At 40.4% G+C, this 23,962-nt stretch overlaps 1 protein-coding gene across 1 annotated transcript in view; it reads right to left on the bottom strand.

Annotated features, from left to right (window-relative positions):
• Nucleotides 1-14,968: 14,968 nt before the first annotated feature.
• The window catches only part of LOC149290216 (seizure 6-like protein), a 59,264-nt gene continuing 50,270 nt past the window's right edge, over nucleotides 14,969-23,962 (bottom strand). The window contains exons 15-17 of the mRNA XM_089489443.1: nucleotides 23,521-23,635; nucleotides 15,319-15,421; nucleotides 14,969-14,998 (exon numbers count right to left, since the gene is read on the bottom strand). Coding sequence (XP_089345569.1) covers nucleotides 14,969-14,998; nucleotides 15,319-15,421; nucleotides 23,521-23,635 — 248 coding nt within the window. The remainder of the gene's footprint in view (nucleotides 14,999-15,318; nucleotides 15,422-23,520; nucleotides 23,636-23,962) is intronic.

Below are 23,962 nucleotides of genomic sequence, written 5' to 3'. Positions count from 1 at the left end.
GACTACTTGCCAAGCCGTGACTGTGTGGAGGGCATGGGCATGAAGGGGTTAATAGCACCAGGTCTCTGGATTTACTAACTTCACCCCTTAACAAGGCATAAGTTACACCAAATTAACCCCCAAATCCTGCCTGTATCCCCCCAGGTAGTCTGCCACCACTCACGATTTTGATACCGGATTCATGAGAAATCCGAATTAGAACCTTTATCTCTATATATATATCAACCCACCCCGGGCAAACAACATATATATATATATCCTGTAGAACTTAATAACAATATGGTAACGTGTTATCCTCTCTTAGGGTTCGTGGATATCAATACTAGAGCCCAAAGACAGACTTGGATTATGAATATTTTAATAACAAAAAGACAAAGATTACACAGTGCCAGATTTACAAAAACAAGACATTCAAAATAAAAGTAAAACACCAAACAGTTCTTAAAAACAATGGGACTTAAACACAGCACCCTCACTCACGAGTCTCTCCAATAAGTAGGCCTGTGGGAACTCCTTAAGTCCAGATGGTTTCTTAGATGTTGTTCCGATCAGAGTATATCATGGAGTTCTGCTTTGAGGTCGCTGCCTTTTCCCTAAATCAGACTCTGTTTCAAGAAAACGCCCCTCTGACCACATGACCAATTATATGACACCTTTTCCAAGAATTGGTTCCCATCTTTGATGTGCCAATAAGTTATGGTGGGGTAAAGGTAATGGAAACCCCTCCACTTAAGATAGGAATGGAATTCCTATAACCCACAGGGGTCCTTTGGGAAGATGACACCTCTAGCCAGAACAGATACAGAGGGCATGCACAAAAACACATTTAAATCAACCTCAGATTAACTCATTGAATGCTTAAACAAAGAAACGAACCACCTCTGCTGGGTTACCCTTCCATGCATCCACTACATTATATGAGTTAATCATGACACAGGGTACTGGAACTAAACATACTGCACACTTTATAGGCAGTGGAACAATATGACTAACCGAGCAGAATTACGGCGATATGCAAATGATAATGAATCATGTCAGTGCCAGTAAGGAAAGCTGTGCATTAATTTACCTCCACAGATAAGCAAGGATTATATTATAATTTAGGGCAGCTTCTATTGAATGCACTACACATCTCCTGTCAGTTTCTTTTCTGCAACTGCACACTCTGACAAAATGACTCCCTCACTCCCCATTTCTCCTCTGCAGCTTCACAGTCTCTCACACCCTGGGACTTCTCACTTTTCTTGCTCCTCCTGTCTGTGTGTTCTCTGCAGCTGCTATAGAAGGTAAGTGACCAGTGGGGGCACAGACAGGGCAAGGAGAGCAGAGAAAGCTGTGTGGAATGGGTAGTGAGAGTGCTAGGAGGATGAGGACAAGCAGCAGAGAGAGACCTAAGGAGAGAGATCTGGGGGCACAGACAGGGCTCTCAAAGAGAGAGAGAGAGAGAGAGAGAGACTTTTTTTTGGCAACAAATTTAATTTTGAAATGAAAAAGTCTGTCACCCTGTCTGCCTGACCTTAAGACTGTAGCATGCGTCCCTATTAGTGATGGGAAGTTCTGATCATTAAAGTGAATCGGATCATTTCGATTCGTTCACTGAAATGATCCGATTCATGATCCGGATCTTCGGATCACTCAGTGTGTCTGCACGGAGTTACTGTTTTCCAGTAACTCCCGTGCAGGCACACTAACGATTGGCCCCGCCCCTTTCATTATGAATTCTCCCCCCTGCCTCCAGTGATGTCAATGAAGGCAGAGAGTCGTTCAAAGATTCGGATCTTACAGGGATCCGAATCTTACAGTGATCCGGATCACTGTAAGATCCGGATCATTGTAAGATCCGGATCTTTGAACGACTCTCTGCCTTCATTGGCATTCTAATCATTCAGAGAATGTCACCATACTGTTATAAATAATACATTAATAATCACTGCCCCCAGGATTTACATTCCCCTATACCTGCAACTGCACCTTAAGCTAACTTTATTAAATTAATCAAATTAACCCTCACCATTAAATTAACCCTAAACACCCCATCAACCATGACTGCCCTAAAATTAACCCTTAACACCCCATCAACCATGACTGCCCCTAAAATTAACCCTTAACACCCCATTAACCATAACTGCCCCCAAATTAACCCTAAACACCCCGTTAAGCATAACTGCCCCCAAATTAACCCTAAACACCCCATTAAGCATAACTGCCCCCAAATTAACCCTAAACACCTCATTAAGCATAAATGCCCCTAAATTAACACTAAAGACCCCATTAAGCATAACTGCCCCCAAATTAACCCTAAACACCTCATTAAGCATAACTGCCCCTAAATTAACACTAAAGACCCATTAAGCATAACTGCCCCCAAATTAACCCTAAACACCTCATTAAGCATAACTGCCCCTAAATTAACACTAAAGACCCCATTAAGCATAACTGCCCCTAAATTATCCCTAAACACCCCATTAAGCATAACTGCCCCCAAATTAACACTAAAGACCCCATCAACCATACCAATTTATTAGGTAATTTATCTGGAGTACATGCAATTAATTTAGGGGCAGTTATGGTTAATGGAGTATTTAGGGTTAATTTCAGGGACCGTTATGGTTAATGGGATCTTTACGGTTAATTTCAGGGGCAGTTATGGTTGATGGGGTATAAGGGTTAATTTTATGCTGATGACTGAGGGTTAATTTAATTAATTTAATAAAGTTAACTGTAGGTGCAGTTATAGGTAAAGGGGGGCAAACTCAGGGGAATCTAAATCCTGGGGGTAGTGTGAACATTATTAATGTATTTATTTATAAAAGTATGGTATCAGTAATATTCTCTGAATGATTCGAATCTCTGTAAGATCCGGATCCCTGTAAGATCCGGATCCCTGTAAGATTCGAATCATTCGACTCTTCGGATCATTCGACTCTTCGGTTCATTCGATTTTTCGGTTCATTCGACTCTTCGGATCATTCGACTCTTCGGATCATTCGACTCTTCGGATCATTCGACTCTTTGAACGACTCTCTGACTCTATGAGTCATCATTCCTGTGTGAATTAATGAGCTGTAACCTGACCCCAGAGTCAGGGCCGGACTGGGACTGAAAAGCAGCCCTGGAAAAATTTGGAGAGCAGCCCCATATAGTTTATCTCACGGTGAAGCTCTTATACCCACACGCACCCCTTATACATACCCGCGTCACACTATGTGCAATTCTTTTTATCTCATTATTTGTATTAAAATGCCAAAAAGCAAAAGTGTTAAAAGGCCCTAATAAATGAAATACATTACACATAATGGGATCAAAACATTTACTACTGCGAACATTGTTAGATGAAAGAGTTCCATTTTATTTAGTGGAACAAAACACTGATCACATTATTCTTCACGATATTCTGGTAAGAAACTTTTATTTCTTTATTAATTCATGTAGACTATTTTTTTCCATATTTAATAAAAGCTATGATTGAGACATGTTTGGTTTTTATTTCCTTTCATTTGACAACCTACCCCCGAGTTATGCACCTCTGCCCCCAGGCTTGCCACTCTGCCCCCCTGATATGCCTTCTAACCCCCTATATGCCACTCTGCCTCCAGAAATGCCTTATACCCCCTATATGCCACTCTGTCCCATGATATGCCTTCTAACCCCCTATATGCCACTCTGCCATATAGGGGGTTAAAAGGCATATCATGGGACAGAGTGGCATATAGGGGGGTATAAGGCATTTCTGGAGGCAGAGTTGCATAAAGGGGGTTAAAAGGCATATCATGGGGCACTCTGCCTCCAGAAAAGCCTTATACCCCCCTATATGCCACTCTGCCTCCCTGATATGCCTCAACCCTCCTATATGCCACTCTGTCCCATGATATGCCTTCTAACCCCCTTTATGCCACTCTGCCATATAGGAGGTTAAAAGGCATATCATGGGACATTTTTGTTTACTTTATATGGCAAGCCGATCCAGCTTGCCATATTAAATAAAAAATAATATATGCCACTCTGTCCCATGATATGCCTTCTAACCCCCTATATGCCACTCTGCCATATAGGGGGTTAAAAGGCATATCATGGGACAGAGTGGCATATAGGGGGTATAAGGCATTTCTGGAGGCAGAGTGGCATGAAGGGGGTTAAAAGGCATATCATGGGGCACTCTGCCTCCAGAAAAGCCTTATGCCCCCTATATGCCACTCTGCCTCCCCGATATGCTTTATACCCTCCTATATGCTCCTCTGCCCCATGATATACCTTTTAACCCCCTTTATGCCACTCTGCCTCCAGATATGCCTTTTGACCCCCTATATGTCACTCTGCATCCAGAAATGCCTTATACCCCTATATGCAACTCTGGCATATAGGGGGTTAAAAGGCATATCATGGGACAGAGTGGCATATAGGGGGGTATAAGGCATTTCTGGAGGCAGAGTGGCATATAGGGGGACACACTTACATACACACACATGCCGATTTTTTTTGTTTTTAACAAATACAAAAAACATTATACAGTACAAAAAATACATTATTTTACTCACCTTCTACTTCTCTTGACTTCCTGGTAGCTGCACACTGCTCTCCTCTATGCTGACAGGATGCCACTGACCTGACATCCGGTGCTGCAGCAGTCTGAGTGCGAGGGGGCGGAGCTTCCACCTCACGCTGCTCCCATCACTATGCAGCCATCAGACTGCTGGGAATGTAATCTAAACGGCCGATGCATGCTGATGCCGCCGGCCGGAGCTACTTTAACACTTTTTTTTTTATTTATATGGTAAGCTGGATCGGCTTGCCATATAAAGTAAAAAAAAAGTATTAAAGCAGAGCCGGCCGGCGGCATCAGCACGCACCGGCCGTTCAGATTACATTCCCAGCAATCTGATGGCCGCATAGGGATGGGAGCAGCGTGAGGGGTGAAAGGTCAGTGCGAGGGGGCGGAGCTTTCACCCCTCACACTGCTCCCATCACTAGACGGCCATCGCACACGGCTGCTGGGTGCTGATGCCGGCCGGCCGCATCAGCACCCAGCGGCCGCTTTGATTAGATTTCGGGAAGCCTGGGGGCCCCCCTGCCCAGCCCGCCCCTGGCACCGAGGGAGGCGTTCATTGCCATTTGCAGCCGCTCAGCGGCTGTCTTCATGGTAAGTCTGCCGGCCGCCCAGCCCACGGACCTTCCGGCCCACCGGGAAATTTCCCGGTATCCCGGTGGGCCAGTCCGGCCCTGCCCAGAGTGCTCTGCAGATGACTCACAGCTCTAGGATCAGGTTACAGCTGCATGATTCACAGACTGAACCGCTACAAACGAATCGTTCAGTCTAGTGAACCGACTCATCCGGATCACTAAAAAGAACCGGATCAAATGAACGATTCGTTCATGATCCGGACATCACTAGTCCCTATGTACATAGCTATTCAATTTTTCTTCCACAGTCTAATCTTGGGAAAACAACTCAATCATAGGATAACTCTAAATCACAAGCTTACAACCATTACAAACAAATTCCAACAATTTAAAAGGTTTTTTTTTTTAAATGGCTAAACATCTATAGCTACATTGGCTTAATAAAATTTATGTGGAAATAATAGAGTTTGCACTTATTTGGTAGAGCTGGACGAGGTAGTCTAGAGCCCAACACCTGGTTGTTGAGTGACGCAGAGCCAAGCTAGCTAAAACATGTTCTCCCCCTTTCCGCCTTTTGGTCCTGTAATTAGTTGCATACACAGGTAAGTCATTGTAAAAACCTTTCATTGGATTAACTATTTCTTTTAACTTTTCTTTTGTTTGAATGAGCCTCTCGCTCAACATGTGTTCCTTAATTGACAAAATGTTGCGGTAATATATGAACATTTCTCTATAATCTTTAATGTGAATTTTCCATAAAATGCAGAGGACTTTTAATCCCTTTCTCAGTTGTGTTTACCTATTTTGTTTGTGTGGTTGTGGCTATGGAGCCTCTGCCCATTTGCTTTGCGTACCGTCAAACTCCTACTGCTAGTGGTCCGGTCCACGTATCAAGTCGCTTTTTGGACCTAATCATCTAGGCAACCCGTGATATCCATTGATACCCCAGAACCACTGCTGCTCCCTTGGGATCACCCCGAAAAAAAAAGAAGTATGGTTAGTAAGGACAGAAAGCGATTGCAGCATCGGTGTTAAATGACAAGCTAAAGGTCATGTCTACAAATGCTTGCAGTTTAGGGAATAAGATCCATGAACTTGTGACAGTTGTGGCAACTGAGAATGTTGATATAGTGGCTGTTACTGAGACATGGTATAATGATAAAAATGACTGGGACATATCAATACCGGGGTATTTTATATAGAAAAGACAGAAAGGGCAAGAAAGGGGGAGGGGTGGCCCTATATGTGAAAAATAACATAAAATCTAACTTAATACAAGTTCGTGAGGAGAATTTAGAGTCGGTTTGGGTTACAGTACAATTTGGCAAAAGTAAAGTAACTCGCATAGGTGTGATTTATAGACCCCCAGGACAAGTAGAAGAACTAGATAATCTACTAGTGGAGGAAATAGCTAAAATGACAGTGAAGGGGGATGTTATAATCATGGGTGACTTTAATCTCCCTGATGTGAACTGGAAAACGAAAGTAGCTGGTTGTACCAGGAGTGCGGATATTCTAAACTCCTTACTGGGATTAAAACAGGTAGTTGAGGAACCAACTCGTAAGGAGGCCATATTGGATTTATTGTTCATAAATGGAGATTTGTTAACAGATATTTCTGTAGGTGAAAGTTTGGGATCTAGTGATCATCAGTCTGTGTGGTTTAATATAACAGATAATTTAAGATAACAGAAAATTGTATTAGGCTGGTCAGTAAGAGTAAAAAATTTAAGAAACCGCTGTGGTACTCTGCAGAAGTGGCCAAAATCGTGAAAGACAAAAAGTTAGCCTTTAGTAGATACAAAAATACCCAAAGTGATAGACAGATCTATAAAATTAGGCAGAAAGAGGCAAAGAAAGTTATAAGAACTGCCAAATCACATGCAGAAGAACGAATTGCCCTCTCAGTAAAAAATGGAGATAAAACATTTTTTAGATATATAAATGAGAAAAGGAAAGTTAAACAAGGATTAGTTAGACTAAAAACAAAAGGAATATATGTAGAAGAGAATAAAGGTTTAGCTGACTGCCTCAATGAATATTTCTATTCAGTTTTTACAGATGAAAATGATGGAATGGGACCTCAGCTGGGAAAAAAGACTGAATCATTTGAAATATGTGAGTTTATCGAGGCAGAGGTTCAACTTCAGTTGTCTAAGGTAAAGACAAATAAGTCGATGGGGCCTGATGGGATACACCCCAAGTTATTAAAAGAGCTTGGGGGTGTACTAGCAAAACCGTTAACTGATATATTTAACGAATCATTGGTAACGGGAGTCGTCCCTGGGGATTGGAAAGTAGCAAATGTTGTGCCCATTCACAAAAAAGGCAGTAGGGAGGAGTCGGGCAACTACAGGCCAGTTAGTCTTACATCTGTAGTGGGGAAATTAATGGAAACAATGTTAAAGGAAAGGATTGTTGAACATCTGAAGTCACATGGGTTTCAAGATCAAAAACAACATGGGTTTTCCTCAGGAAGATCAGGCCAAACAAATCTTATTGATTTTTTTGATTGGGTGACTAAAGTAATTGATCGCGGTGGTGCAGTAGACATTGCATATCTGGATTTCAGTAAGGCCTTTGACACTGTCCCACATATAAGACATAAATAAACTGCAATCTCTGGGTTTAGATCCCAATGTTGTTGAATGGATTAAGGAGTGGCTGAGTGACAGACAACAGACAGACAACAGAGGCTTGTAGTGAATGCGGTATATTCAGAACAAGGTCTTGTTACCAGTGGGATACCTCAGGGATCTGTACTTGGACCCATTCTCTTTAATATTTTTATTAGTGATATTGCAGATGGACTTGATGGAAAGGTATGTTTATTTGCTGACGACACAAAAATTTGCAACAGGGTTGATGTTCCTGGAGGAAGAAGCCAAATGGCAAACGATTTAGGTAAACTGGAAAAATGGTCAGAGCTGTGGCAATTGGCATTTAATGTAGATAAATGCAAAGTAATGCACCTGGGGCATAAAAACCCATGGGCAGAGTATAGAATATTTTGTACTGTCCTAACCTTTAGGATTTAGGATTTAAAGGTAGGCAGACAATGCAGTAGAGCAGCAGGTAATGCTAGAAGAATGCTTGGTTGTATAGCAAGAGGTATTAGCAGTAGAAAGAGCTCATGCCGTTGTAAAGATCACTGGTGAGACCTCACTTGGAGTATTGTGTACAGTACTGGAGACCTAATCTCCAGAAGGATATAGAAATGTTGCAGAGAAGGGCTACTAAAATGGTTTATGGATTACAAGATAAACCTTACCAGGACAGGTTAAAGGATCTTAACCTACATAGCCTGGAAAAAAGCCGGGACAGGGGGGATATGAGAGAAACATTTAAATACTTAAAGGGAATCAACAAGGTAAAGGAAGATAGTTTATTTAAAAGGAGAAATACTACCACAACAAGAGGACACAAGCATAAACTAGAGGGGCAAAGGTTTAATGGTAACATCAGAAAATATTACTTTACGGAAAGGGTAGTGGACGCATAGAATAGCCTCCAAGCAGAAGTGGTAGATGTTAATACAGTAAAGTCATTTAAGCATGCATGGAATAGGCATAAGGCCAAGCTAGATATAGGATTAGGGCAAGTACTAAAGGAAAGTACTCAGAGGTTGGGCAGACTGGATGGGCCTACTGGTTCTTATCTGCCGTCACTTTCTATGTTTCTATGTTATATGGGCATTGCTCCCTTACAAAAAAATTACTGCAGTTTTTCTGAAGTAATACTGCAGTTTTTTGGACATGAAAAAACTGCAATACTGCACTTTTACTGCAGTATTACTGCACATTTACTGCAGTTTTACTGCATTTTTACTTCACTGTACTGCAGTTTTACTGCACTTTTTTTTTATATTGCAAACCTACAGTTGTACTTCAATGTACTGCAGCTTTATTGCATTTGTACTTCCTTACAAAAATAACTGCAGTAAAACTGCAGTACGGTGAAGTACAAATGCAGTAAAACTGCAGTAAATGTGCAGTAATACTGCAGTAAAAGTGCAGTATTGCAGTTTTTTCATGTCCAAAAAACTGCAGTATTACTTCAGAAAAACTGCTGTAATATTTTCGTAAGGGCTGTGCTAGGCCTGATTGTGGCGCCGGGCTGTCTGGGCAGGGTATTGTTTGTGGTGATGGGATTATCTCCTTATCTGATAGAGTTTGTATATAAGGCTGTGTTTGTTTTCACCTCAACATTGGTTCTGTCTGATGCTTGGGGTGGGCTGCTATAATCACTTACTGTCCTTGTCAGGACAGTATCAGTACTGCGGCTCTTTTCCGACAAAGTCCTGCTTCCGCTCTCTAGTGCTCCGAATCTCCGAAGTCTCAAGAAGGAAGCAACGATCTGGCGGTCGCGGTATCCCTGTCACATACAGAATTTGCTATGTGTTTGTTTAGGGCCAGAGTGACCTTCCGGGAGAATGGTAGGCTGCCTGCCATAGGGCCAACTTTAAAGCCTTCTCCATGTGGCCATCAACCACTAAGATTTGCGGCTGGCTACAGGGTCACATAATATGATCCCACACATTTAAAGCGGCAGCATTGTGAGTGAGGGAGTGCATATAGTCCTAACATGCTTTATAAAGTGCGATTTATGTGTGGGATTATTTTTCCTCTTTAAAACTGGAGGGCATACTACTACAAGCTAAACATTGGCAGTTTCTATGCAATGTATAATTGTATAATGTATACATAGAATAGATTGCAAGCTCATAAGACATGGATCTTTTTTTATGTGTCTAGACAGGGCATGGCTTGGGGCAATTAAAACTTTTGCTGCTACATGAGCCTGTTGAATAGAAATGAATTGCTCTCTGTACACTTAATTACACTTAAGTTTTATAAAATGTGGTGCTAAGGGATATACGTATATATATTCAGCTATGTCATGTTATACATCTGGGACGGATAGAATGAACGTGAAATGACTGTAACTGGCAAATTAAGTGCGGCGTTGCTGAGATGTTTGAATTATATGTTTAAAAATGTGCCTTTTGTGTGTGTTAGTTAACGCTGAGTGATGCGCCTGAGATTGAATGGTCATCATTGAGTTTGAGTAAGCATCAGTGTGGCTGACAATGTGTGTCTACAACAGTGAGTTGAATCGTGGTGTGCAAGTAAGTGAGTAGCTTATTTAGAGGTTAAGGGGTATATTTACGGCAGTGGAGCATTTATTAACGGGCTGAACATAACAATTATGTGTCTTGGAGCCCCCAAATATGTGCTGAGAAATAATGCTCAACTGATCAGACTCAACTCATGTCTCAAGCCCCTTACATGCCAGTGTCTCACAAAACAACCTGCTGATTCACTTACCTTTACGTTGTTTGTGAGGACATGTGACTTTAAATGTTGTGACATGAATGTGTACAGTAGTGGGCATACAACAGTATAAAAATATTTTTCTTTTTTGTGAGCTTCTCTGCAAGTTGGCATCAGTGGATTTGTGAGCTGAACTTATGTTATTTTTGCTGCAAACTCGCATTTTTAGCCAATAGACCTCTATGACATTTGGGGCTGATTTTTTTTTTCTCCCAATCAGGCCTTCTATTTATTGTCTTGTGTTAATTTTGTGTAGCCATTCCCTTTTTTGGGCACATTATTTGTTTTGTTTGCCTGTTGCCATTATTAAAGAGTAATGGTCATATCTGAAATGAAGGGTTTTAGCCACTAAAATGTTATGGTGAACCCCAGTTATAAACTCACAATGAGTTAAAAAAAACACTGAGCACTGACAATGGTGATTTATCTTGTAATGGAGGGCTAAACTGGGGCCCTGCATAATATTTCTATATCAGCGGGATAAACACCAACAATATATTTTTTTCTGAACTAGTGTAAGAGTTTTAAACATTGTTCTCATGGAGTGAAACATATACCTGACATTAGGATTTATTCATAAAATTGTAAGTTGTGAGATGAAACATTTCCTCGTTATCGTTTATACTTAATGAAACGCGAAACCCAGCTACTTTCCCATACAGAATGGTAAATTACAGCATTACATATTGGAAAGTCAGTCAATGAGATTCTCTTGCCAAGGTTGGCCCTTTGGGATGCATGAGGAAGTCATTGAGATAGATTGTTTCACATGCAACTCACAAGGATTCTTTGGAAAGTTACTTTTTGTTATATAATTTATATAGCACTATCATATTCCACAGCAATGTGCAATGAAATACATAATTCATGGTACAGTTAAATATGTCAGTGAGACCCCTTAACCGACAAGGATGCCCAGTGCCCCACCAACTAAACATGGACTAGGATGTCCACCAGGTCAGCATTTGCAGGGACCTGGGACTCGCCTCTTTATTCTGGGAATGACAACTGAAACCTTAGCAGATGGCAGCCCTATTTGGGTGAGAAACATAGAATGTTTTAGAAATCCACTGATCCAGTAGATTATATCACCTTTAAACCAAGCATTCAATTGTAATAATCCCTCCTAGCCAGTTAAGATCACGCAGAATCTCTTGATTGCCAAAGCTGCCTTCAGCGTCTATGTTTCATATAAAAAATAGATTTTTCTAACTTTCTCTCTGGGAAGAAAACATTTCATGCTTGAGAAATGTTCACAACAACAGCAGTAAGCATTTTATTGTTTTGTTTATTAAAAGTTTTTTTTTTTCCATGAATAAATCCAATGTACTTTTTATCCTTTGAAACAAACGGAAACTGTTAAAATATTTGCCACATTTTTCCAAAATGTCTAAGACAGGAGACATCAAAAAACAACAAAAATCATAATCAAATAAACACAACAATGGGCAGTCCTTTCAAATATAATTTGTGGTTGGCTGATTTGCCCATGTAGGAATAAGTAATGACCATTTCATTTTTAGATGAGTCTTTTCTCCTAAAACATTTAGACATTATTCTTCTCATAAAAATATGTCTCACAAAAAGATGGAATGAGTTGACTGTTGCAACCACCAGCACTAAAATACATCATTCATTAAGGAGTTATCTATGAACAATTTAAGCAGAACTGGAGATATGTTATGCAATATTTTTTATTTAGTTTTAATGCTACAGAAATAAAGGGTTTTTGTATAAAAAAAATTGAAAAAATTGACTTATTAACTATAGCAACCAATGGAATGTTCCAGTCAATAGGAGCATTTTATAAACCAACGTTAAATTAATGTTAACTAAAATGAATTAAGTTTATAATTTTAACTAAGTTCTATGTTCACTTGAGCACTGATATTTAAGGTTAGGAAGCACCCACAATAATCAGCACGTACATAATGGGAATTGATCCTCACAGCTTACGAACCACAGAAAGCAACAGTACTTTATTCTCAAGGTAAATCATTTCCACCAACTGTTTAATACCAAGTCAAATCACAAGGATTTACAGAATTTCATAAGTTGCTTTTTTGGCGGTCTGAATGGGTCCCTCACCAGTAGCAGGTTTTATTAATGAAAATGCCGTTAATACATCATTTGTACATTTTTAGGCACTACCCCTAAACCATTTCCATTTTCTTGTTTTCTGTAATTGTTATCAAATATGTGACAAATGTGGTTTGATTTGAATACAGGCAACTCTTGCAAGACATAAAATTAATTACCAACCTTTATGCAAACTTTACAGTTTAGATGTCATGTTTAATTGCATCTTTTTTTGGCACAACAGAAATGACAGCTCTACTTTTTAAAGGCATGATTATGTACTTTTGTACTGAAATATATTTTGCAAAACCATTTAGACTGGCTCAACTTGAATTTTTTGAGAGATCCCCCTCCTTTTTTTTTTATTTTATTTTTTTACATATTTGACATTTTTATAAATCGCCATTTATGCAGGAGTATGCCATAAAGCTTTACAATAACAAAACTCATAATATGTGTTTAGATATTAGTTTACATTAAATACTTAGTTTCCAAATAGGCTATGCAATAAAGCCTATATAAAACAATTGGAGACGGCCGGGCTGGTAACATTTAAGAACATATATTAATCCTTTTTTGTTGTAAGTGGCATAAGCCTGATTCCTTTACAGAATAATTACAAAGTCACCTCCTTTAAATTTGTCTAGAAAAAATACTAACATTTCTACTGAATGAGAGGCCCTCATATACACAGGAAAAATAAGCATTTTCTTGCTATCACAGTCTAGCCGTTAGTATGTCCAAGACATGTGTATTGACTTTTGGCACTTTTCAACCCAACTAGTTTTGAGGTGGGTAGCAGACATTTATACAGCTTGTACACCAATATGCGTTACCGCCTCTTAATGAGTTAACAGCTAGCCTTCAAGTTTAAGTCCTGGAGGATATTCACAATTGTAAATGCTAAAATTAATATGTAGCACAAATGTTACTGATGTAACTTTTCAATAAAACAGCAGAATGAAATGAGTATTAACTTGAAGACCTTAGTCTTCTAAGACATTTCTATAGTTTCTGTGGGATTTTGTTAAGTTTTGTTAAGTGCGTAAAATTTTATTTTAGGTATTCTAGAGCCTAATTAATAGCATTAGAACCAGAGAAAAAGCTTATCTTGTGTAATTAGAGCATTTTTGCCAGGGTGATGTTAAGGGTGAAATGCTCCCAGATATGATACATTGCACAGGCGGTGCTCATGTGCTATTTTACAATGATGTCAAAATGATCATAGAACTTCTGGCTGATCATATCATACTATGATACTATATAGGACAACTAAAAAGTGTTTGCTATAAGGCATGTGGATGCAAAGCTGAATTTTCCCCCATTACAAATAACTTTGTCATCAGAATGTAGTAGAAACCATGTTCCCAACTACCTTGGGTAGTATTTTCCCATGATCTGCTCCTGCCCTACAGGAATTCATTTTAAAACTTTGTTGTTTAACTTTTTGCCTCTGCACTTCCTTGTTTTTATATGACCTCTGGTCTAACAGAAAATCAAGTTGTTTCATTTTATCATTTCATGAATTTGGTGGTACCCGCCCACGAGCTTATGCTTTTGATTGCTACATTGTGCACCACGTTACCAAGAAGGACAACGTTGCTCTAAAATAATACATTTTGTACACACGGGTACAAAACCATCTCAGACCAAAGAGAAAGCTAATGTTTTCCCAAGTGAATCCCCCCGTGATTAGGGTTTTAGGAACGTATAATGACTTGATTGGCTCTGCTCTTAGCGATACACATTTAACCAAATTTTTGATACTGGTTTATTTTTGAGCCATGGAGAAACCAAAACCTGTTAAAAATGTTATGTAGCATGTTTATCAACATAGAACACTATGGAGTATATAAACATTATATACAAAAGAGCAGGAGTTTTACATTTCACTGTAAACCTCTATACTAACAGCTGTATGACACTAAAGTGCATCAAATGTGTTTCTCAAGAAAAGTATTAATATTATTTGTTAAATTACGATTCCATACTGAGAGTGACACAATTTAGTCTTGGATACATCTGGGGCACGAAAGCATTTAAGCAGCTAAATTTTAAAATCAGCTTTAAAATATACTTTTTGAAGAGTGTCACTTTATTGCAGTTTTGCAGAATTCTTGATAGAACAACCTTTGTAGTGCCCCCAGTCCATTTTTATAAAGCATTTATTCACACTTTGTCCTGCAACATCACAGTTTTTTTTTTTCTTATTTTTTCCTCTTTTTTTTAACCACAGATATTTAAATGTAAATGTTATAAATACAGGGATGGAAATCTTCAAGAAAGAGTTGAAAGGAAATACAGCTAAAAAAATCTAAAAGGTTCAATTCCACATAGTCTCTGGATTAAGCACTGAGGAAGTTCTATCACTTGTCACGAGTGACATCTTGAATCATGAATGAAGGTGTCGGGCACCTGCTTTGATACTAAAATCTTTCCTATATAGAAACTTCATATTCTCTTGTGTCCTAAAAGAAAAGAAAACAAGTTGAGTTACCTAGAACGATGGTCTTTTTTATTTTATTGTGTCAGTCCAATTAGGAGGCTACCCCCTTGATTCTTGGGACATACCTCATGGGTCTACAGAGTAACTATAGTGGTAAATTTGGAAAATTAATACCAAACTGATAAGCCTATTTAATCTACAGACTTTAGGTTAAGGCTATAAATCATTTTTATTGAATGTAAACTGACGGATCGGCAACTTTTTTCTTTTTAATTTGCATGCTTTGTTACTTTTTATCTCTGCGTGAGTAGAAAACACTTGAAGTAAACAAAAGATACATACCCCAGTCTCATAGATTGGATTGTCAAACTCTGTCTCTACAGTGATCTGGCTGTAAGGGTGAGAGTACATAAGAGGAAGGCGAAGACTAGAATAGTACCTGCATCTGAAAGGACAATGGAAACCAGACAAAGGGATTAGATTGATACTTGAACATCACATACAATTCAACTTGCAAATCAACTTCATAAGAAACTTAAATAATATATTAAATGATTTGTCACAGATGTTACAGAAACCTTTAAAAAGGCTCTTTCCAAAGAAATAAAAAAAGATCATATCTCATGGTGGTGCATACTGTCAATGAAAGATGCTGTTCCATATTTTTTGATGAATTTTACCTAAATGCAGCATCAGAAGCATCATTCATAATACATTCATAAAACTCTTTGCAAAAAAATACCATATTGGCTTGAATATAGGCCGCACTTTCTCCCCCCACTTTAAGTCTTTAAAGTGGAGGTGTGGCCTATATTCGGAGTCTAGCGCCCGACGCATGGGACATGCAGTTCCAGGCGCCGGGCAGGCAGCAGGGTTAGGATACAGATCCCCCGCAGCGGTGCAGGGGACCCGTATCCTACTCTCTGATGCGCTCAGACAGCCTCCCCTGCCAGCACTTCCCACGGGGGGGGGGTGCCGGCACGGGAGATTGTCTAAGCGCATCGTGCAGACGTTCACCAGCAGCGGTGAACGTCAGCACGATGCGTTTTACCTCTGCCCCCAAGACTTACCAGAGCAGACTCCCGGGTGTCTTGCAGGGCCGGCGGGGGACACCTACGCAATACGTATATACAACTTCCGGTGCCGGCACATCCGCTGAGTCCCGGCACCGGAAGTTGTATACGCGTATTGCGTAGATGTCCCCCGCCGGCCCCGCAAGACACCCGGGAGTCTGCTCTGGTAAGTCAGGGGGGGCAGATTGGCAGCATATCTCGGGGGGAGGAGGAGGAGGATAGTGGCAGCATATCTCGGGGGGAGGAGGAGGAGGACAGTGGCAGCATATCTCGGGGGGAGGACAGTGGCAGCATATCTCGGGGGGGACAGTGGCAGCATATCTCGGGGGGGACAGAGTGGCAGCATATTTCGGGTGGGGGAGAGTGGCAGCATATCTCGGGGGGGGACAGAGTGGCAGCATGTCTATTAAAACATTTTTTTCTTTAAAAAAGCACCAAACTTTTAGGGTGCGGCCTATACACGGGGGCGGCCTATATCCGAGCCAATACGGTATGTCAAATTTTGCCTGATGAAATAATTTTTGCCAGGAAAACCTGTACACCCAATACTCTGTAAATATCATAAAATCAATGACATTAAACATGGAGATTCTGATCACGGGGCAGAGAATGTTGCTTCCGGAAAAAAGGGCCTGCATGTAACAAGCTGATCTATTGTAAGATCAGCTGGGCAGTATGCCTGAAAAAATATCTTATCTCTACTAACATGCAGGGTTTAAAAGCAAAGCAAAAATGGTTGGAGTATTTTCTTATAAATTTTCTTATTTTACTTTACTTTTGTTCAGAGTATTTGGCACCCAGAGCAGATCCTATATTTGGCATCCCCCCAAATGTGAAAACACCCACAAAAAAATTAAATGTTTTCAAAAATAGTTCCCCCCGTATATCTCAGCATTTCTCCTCTCATTCTGCACCCACAGGACTTGGTAACTTGTTGCCTGGTGATAGAGTGTTTTCACAAGGGGACACACAATGACTCCAGCTAGCGCACTTCAGTGCACTTGAAGGACATGCTGAGCGCTGGTGTAAGGCTGCAAGGCAGGTACAATGGTAGAGTCCGGTATGCAGGTACGTACCCCAGGAATCAGCAGATAGGGCAGGCGAGAATAAGCCGAAGTCAGGAACGAAGCCGTGGTCAGGGAAAATAGCGAGCTGCGAGGTCAAAATCCGAAGCCAGAGTCAGGAAACCAAAATATCAGGAACGCCGTTAAGTAGCCAAGGGTCGGGATATAGAGAGTAGCAGAGTCGAGGGCAAGCCGGGTTTGGTACACAAAAATCGTCAGGGAAAATCAAAAATGCACTAGAGCTCGAATGGAGGAACAATCACTGAGCACTGAGCTAATCTCAGTGCTCAGTTTTTAAACTTGCCACCTGGGGGAAGCCTCGCCCCCAGCCGTGACGTCATCCGTGCGCGTACCCCGGCGTTTCCATTTGGGGACGCATAAAGTTTGTTGAGGGCTAGCGGCAGACATACTGACGGAGGTGGAGGAAGATGGAGACGCGCCGCGGGATCCGGTACCCGTGGGCCTCGGGTATTCAGGTGAGTCACTTCGACGGACCCGGAGTTGCGGACCCTGACAGCTGGAGAAATCACAGATTCTCAGCAGGTTACTCAGGGTGCTCAGTGCTCACTGCTCTGCAGTGCCTGCACAGACTTGCCACATAGACTGAGTTCAGCTCTCCACAGTGTGCACACAGACCTGCAAGTCTGCAACACAGCAGCAAGACTGGAGGTCACTGTCTTGAAGCTAGGGGCGTAACTGGAAACCAAAGGCCTCAGTGTGAGAATTGCCCCAGGACCCCCTACTTTACCAAGCAACATGTCCCACAGTGCCATTTTTGTCTGTGCCACCAAACAGCTTGCCAGTGCCCCTTACAGCTTGTCTATGCCAACTTTGTCACCAGTTTGTTGGTGCCCCCAAACAGCTTACCTACGGCATCTGTGTCCCAAGCCTATGCTCATTGCCCTGAAACATTTAACGCACTCACACATAGAGACACACTGTAGGAACATGGGTAAAAACATACACAGTTACACACATTTACACATACAGTATATGCTCTTGCTAATACAAACAATTAACAGACCCTTACACTTATGCTAAAAGCACTTACACATGCACACTCATGCTAATACATGCACTTGCACATACACACTCGTGTTAATACACACAGTTACACATACACACTCATGCTAATACAAACACTTACACATACACAGTCATGCTAATACTCTGTAATCTACACATACACAGACTCTAATATTCACACATATCACCACTGACACAGGCACTCATAATACACACTTACACATGCAGTCATTCTCACACTCCCTCTAAGACACACATACACACATGCTAACACATGCACATTCAGTGTTACATACATGCGTACATACTCACCTCTCTGCTTGCCACACTCTCTCACTCCCTTAATTTTTCTCTCACCCCCCACCCTCTTACCTTCCCATAGGCTTCTTTACAGCAGCCACTATTTCACCTCAGGGTCATGTGCCTTGTGCATTACAAGTGGGCCGGTCCAAGTGGCACTGGACCTTTTTTAAGAGCTTTGGAGCTCTCCAAGACCCTGCTGAATGTCTGTGCCTGTATGACACTCCCTTAGGAGAGGCACTCGGGGTATCCCCCCCAAGTATTCCACTGCTTCTGGCATTTAACACTATCTTATGTGTGTTTACTCTGTCATATTATGTTACACTAATAGGGAACAACTGTACAAATGATTATGTACATGGAAAGCAACAATTTTATTAATGCTCAGTATGCTCACTGACAAGCAGATAACCAAATAGAAACAGCCTTGATTATACTTATGTTATTGTTTATATTAGGGCTGCAACTAACGATTATTTTCATAATCGATTAGTTGGCCGATTATTTTTTCGATTAATCGATTAATCGGATAAAAAAAATGAATGTAAATTTTTCATTTATTTAAAATAATGTAATAAACAAATTATATTAAATACAAACAGCATAATAAAAAAACTTTGATAAAATGCATTTCTTGCCTTTATTTCGCAACCAGCCCCCCCCAATTTATGCACGTTAGAGCCCAGGCTTGCCACGCTGCCTCCCACATATGCCACACTGCCTCCCACATATGCCACTCCACGCTGCCTCCCACATATGCCACTCCACGCTGCCTCCCACATATGCCACTCCACGCTGCCTCCCACATATGCCACTCCACGCTGCCTCCCACATATGCCACTCCACGCTGCCTCCCACATATGCCACTCCACGCTGCCTCCCACATATGCCACTCCACTCTGCCTCCCACATATGCCACTCCACGCTGCCTCCCACATATGCCACTCCACGCTGCCTCCCACATATACCACTCCACGCTGCCTCCCACATATGCCACTGTGCCTGATACACCTTATACCCCGATACACCACTCCATCCTCCCCAGACATGCCACACTGCCTTCCCAACATATGCCACTCCACTCTACCCCCAGATAAGCCACTCCACTCTACCCCCAGATATGCCACTGTGGCCCCAGATCTGCCTTATACACCCTGATACACCACTCTGTCCTCCCCAGACATGCCACACTGCCCTCCCCACATATGCCTTATATACCCTATATGCCTTATACCCCCAGATATGTCACTCCGTCCTCCCCAGATATGCCTTATACCCCCCAGATATCTCATAGTCCCCTCATAGAGTCACAGACCATACTTTTATAAATAAGTACTGGGTTAATCTTCACTGCCCCCAGGATTTAGATTCCCCTTAGTTTGCCCCCCTTTATCTCTAACTGCACCTTAAGTTAACTTTAATAAATTAATAAAATTAACCCTCAGTCCTCATCATTAAATTAACCCTAAACACCCCATTAACCATAACTGCCCCTAAATTAACCCTAAAGACCCCATCAACCACAGCATCCCCTAAATTAACCCTAAAGACCCCATGAACCACAACAGCCCCTAAATTAACCCTAAACATACCATTAACCGAAACTGCCTCAAATTAACCCCAAACACCCCATTAACCACAGCTGCTCCTAAATTAACCCTAAACACACCATTAACCATAGCTGCCCCTTAATTAACCCTAAACACCCTATTAACCATAACTGTCCCTAAATTAACCCTAAACACCCCATTAACCATAGCTGCCCCTAAACACCCCATTAACCATAACTTCCCCTAAATTAACCCTAAACACCCCATTAACCATAACTGCCCCTAAATTAACCCTAAACACCCCATTAACCATAACTGCCCCTAAATTAACCCTAAACACCCCATTAACCATAACTGCCCCTAAATTAACTCCCACCTCCCCTAACTTTCAGCAGCCCAAATATTAATGTTATACTTACAGTTAGATGAGTGTCACAGCCATGTGGTTCTGGCCTTCTGGGAGAAGGAAGGGGACGGGGCCAGTTGTCACAGTGATTACAGGGAGGGACTGGTAAGTAGGAGCTGCTGCTGTGAGTCAGACTAAACGGATTATATAATGAGGGGTATTTTTCAGAGCGTTTGCTCTGAAAAAACCCTCATTTAATAATCGATAATAATCGATTCAACTAATCGATAATGAAATTCGTTGGCAACGATTTTCATTATCGATTATTATCGATTTTATCGATTAGTTGTTGCAGCCCTAGTTTATATATATACTTATGTAAGTGTTTGTTAAATACTTAAAGGGAATCAACAAGGTAAAGGAAGTTTATTTAAAAGGAGAAATACTACCACAACAAGACGACACAACCATAAACTAGAGGGGCAAAGGTTTAATAGTAACATCAGAAAATATTACTTTACAGAAAGGGTAGTGGACGCATGGAATAGCCTTCCAGCAGAAGTGGTAGATGTTAATACAGTAAAGTAATTTAAGCAAGCATGGGATAGGCATAAGGCCAAGCTAGATATAGGATAAGGGCAAGTACTAAAGAAAAGTACTCAGAGGTTGGGCAGACTGGATGGGCCTACTGGTTCTTATCTGCCGTCACTTTCTATGTTTCTATGTATGTGCAGTTGCCGCCTGTCGGATGAACATTTATATGCTGGTCTTGGAAAGAACAATAAAATTACAGACAACATAAAACCTTGCTTAAGAAAAATTTGTTTTTCTGGGTATACATATTCAAAAATTAATTCAGGTTTCTTCATTTCCAAATTTGTGGCACGAAAAAGTACAATGACAAAACATACACACTATAGGTAATCTTAATTTAACATCTAGTTCTGCTAAACATTGTGACAGTGTTAGTTCCCCATTAAAAGGGACACTCTAGCCAAAAGCTTATGAAGATGATTATGTCTCTTTTTTTTAATGAAATAATTTATATGCCCCTACTTTCATACGCCCTTAAGAGCTGATGGAAAAGGCTAATTTGGCCCACAGCAATGGAGTACGCATACTTTTTGTAGATAAAAACATTGTTTCTTTTTACCAATACATTATATCTTCAAGCATATCCCTGCATTTCACACAATACCTATTGTACTGTTCTCATTCATCATATCATGGCACATAGTGGTTAAGCTCCAGGCACAGAGTTTGGGAAGAGACATGCAATTAAGTACACAGGGTACGTAACTTTTTAGATTCCAAGTCATATATTATATGTCTTCCTTAGGGCATTTTTTCCTGCTGCAGTGCACGCTATATATACATTGATAAATGGAATTTAGAAATAGGTAATATAGAAGAATGACCACCAGATGTCACTGTTTGAACAGAATCGGAAACTGCATTTAACAGAAATATGCAAAGAAATCTGTAGTTTTAATGTTTTTAAAGCAATTTGGAGGTAAATAAAATCAATTTATTGAAAATTCTTTCTGATTTTATGGTGGATGATTATATTGTGTTTTGCTTCAATGCACTGGTGGGTTGCGGATACATCTAGGACATTATTAAAACCCTCACAATACACATTACTAAAATCTTAACAACTCATACTAAAAACTAACATTCAGCCAAATTATTTGGAGGAATCATATGTTATAAAAGACTCTTTCCTATTTTGTCATGTGTTTGGATTGCGTAACTGAATAACTTCATAGAGAAAAGAATATCCCAGTAAAACTCTAGTGTACACAATAGGGCAATGTTTTTGACTAAACTCTTAACAGTGCAGTGCATTATAATCTATTACTAAACTTCACATAGACTTCCGATTTACAGATATACCCATGTTTGACTTCAAGGTCTAATGATTTGTGACTGTCAAGACGGCCAACCTTGTGACAACCAACTTGATTCAAGGTGTTTTGTCCTTTACTTCTATATATCCCCCAAGCGTCATCTTGCTATCTTATATACTTGTCTATTAGTCTACATTTCCTCAGTGGTGAATATCCCATGGATATTAAAAAAAACCATGATGTGCTATGTGTCTAGTATTCATAATCCATGATCCCTTATATTCTACTTTGATGAGGCTGATTCATGGCACAGTAAGTTCAATGTGAGTTGCATCAAATGAAAACATTTCATCATCATCAACAAATCAGTATAATTGCAGAGAATTTCTGAGCACTGCACATGATGATTCCCAACAATTTCAAAGTAAAAAAAGTAGCTAATTTAATTAAAACCAGAATTCATGTTCTGATCTGACATCTGAGATGTGCAAGAGTTCTCTATGTTTTGGTAGCAGCAAATCATAATTAAAAGGCACGTAACTGCAGTGGTATAGCCATTCTGCACCTGCAGCTTCTCCAGAGTGGAAGGAGCAACACAACAGGTCTAAATCCAGCTCATCGTCATAGACAGTGACATTGTTAATGACCATATCCTTTTTCACTTGGTGCACAAGGCAGAGTAAGATCAACTTCTGCAGTATTTCTACACCTAGAACACACTGCGTGGAGTCAGCACCTTGCACGGTGCACAGTGTCTAATTAGTTACCAATACTTAGCAATGAATATAATAATTATTGTTTTAGGTTGTTCAGAAACTAGAGGCTTTGCTGGTAGCATACAATGGACAACTGTCTTAATAAACTCTACTCAGGAACATTACCCTGCCCTTTTGTAACCAACAGCTGAAACCACAGCCTCAGTCAAATGCCTAATTTATATGCCTATCATTTAATACCGGAGTTATTGTTTTGTGTTGTCCTCAAACTAGAGGTTTTGCCTATGTTAATTTTTAAATAAAAAAAGAACAGCCCTAAAATAACTGGAAAAAAATATCTGCTGCAGTCGCTGTATATCAATAATGAACTAATACTATATACGCTACAGTTTCTCCATGCCAAGGTACCTAACCCAGTACATTTTCAGCACTACAGTATTGAAGTGACTAGCAGTCTACTAGCTGTCACTGACTGTCTCACACTCTCAGCTATATTCCATAAAACAGGCAAATTGTTTGAATCGAAACGCACAAGTCTAATATATGTATGTATATATATATATATATAGATATATATATCTATATATATATATATATATACACACACCCATTCACCTACCTTGTGATATAAATGTAGGCTCCGCCGAGCAGCACAGAAATAATGACGACAGGAATAAATATGGCTAAAGCCATGTTTCCACCTTCTAAAGACGTCTCTGCCGCTGCTTCTGCCACTACAAGAAAAGATTTAAAGAAATAAGTTTCATTCTTTTCTTCACCACAATGATACGGAATGTATGGCTCTAAAAGGGTATTCTAACACAAACACCTTACAAACACATGTAAGAAGGTTATAAAGAACCTAAGAATGAGTATGATAGCGGCAGAGGAGTGTAATATTCTGTAGGCGATAGGTATCAATTTGTATATGGGTGAATAAGTGTATGTACACGTTGCTAAGGGTTGCTAAGCAGTTCTTTACAAGTACATGCAATCCTTACTTTTGCAAGTTGCAGAAATAGTACTCAAATAATATCCTGAGGCTATAAAGCCCACCTATG

The sequence above is a fragment of the Sceloporus occidentalis genome, unplaced genomic scaffold (assembly GCF_023333645.1).
Source record: "Sceloporus occidentalis isolate IW3139 unplaced genomic scaffold, rSceOcc1.0.p SCAF_40, whole genome shotgun sequence".
NCBI lineage: Eukaryota > Metazoa > Chordata > Lepidosauria > Squamata > Phrynosomatidae > Sceloporus > Sceloporus occidentalis.
Note: the sequence above shows the minus strand (reverse complement) of the source record. Positions and strands in the feature narration are given on the sequence as shown.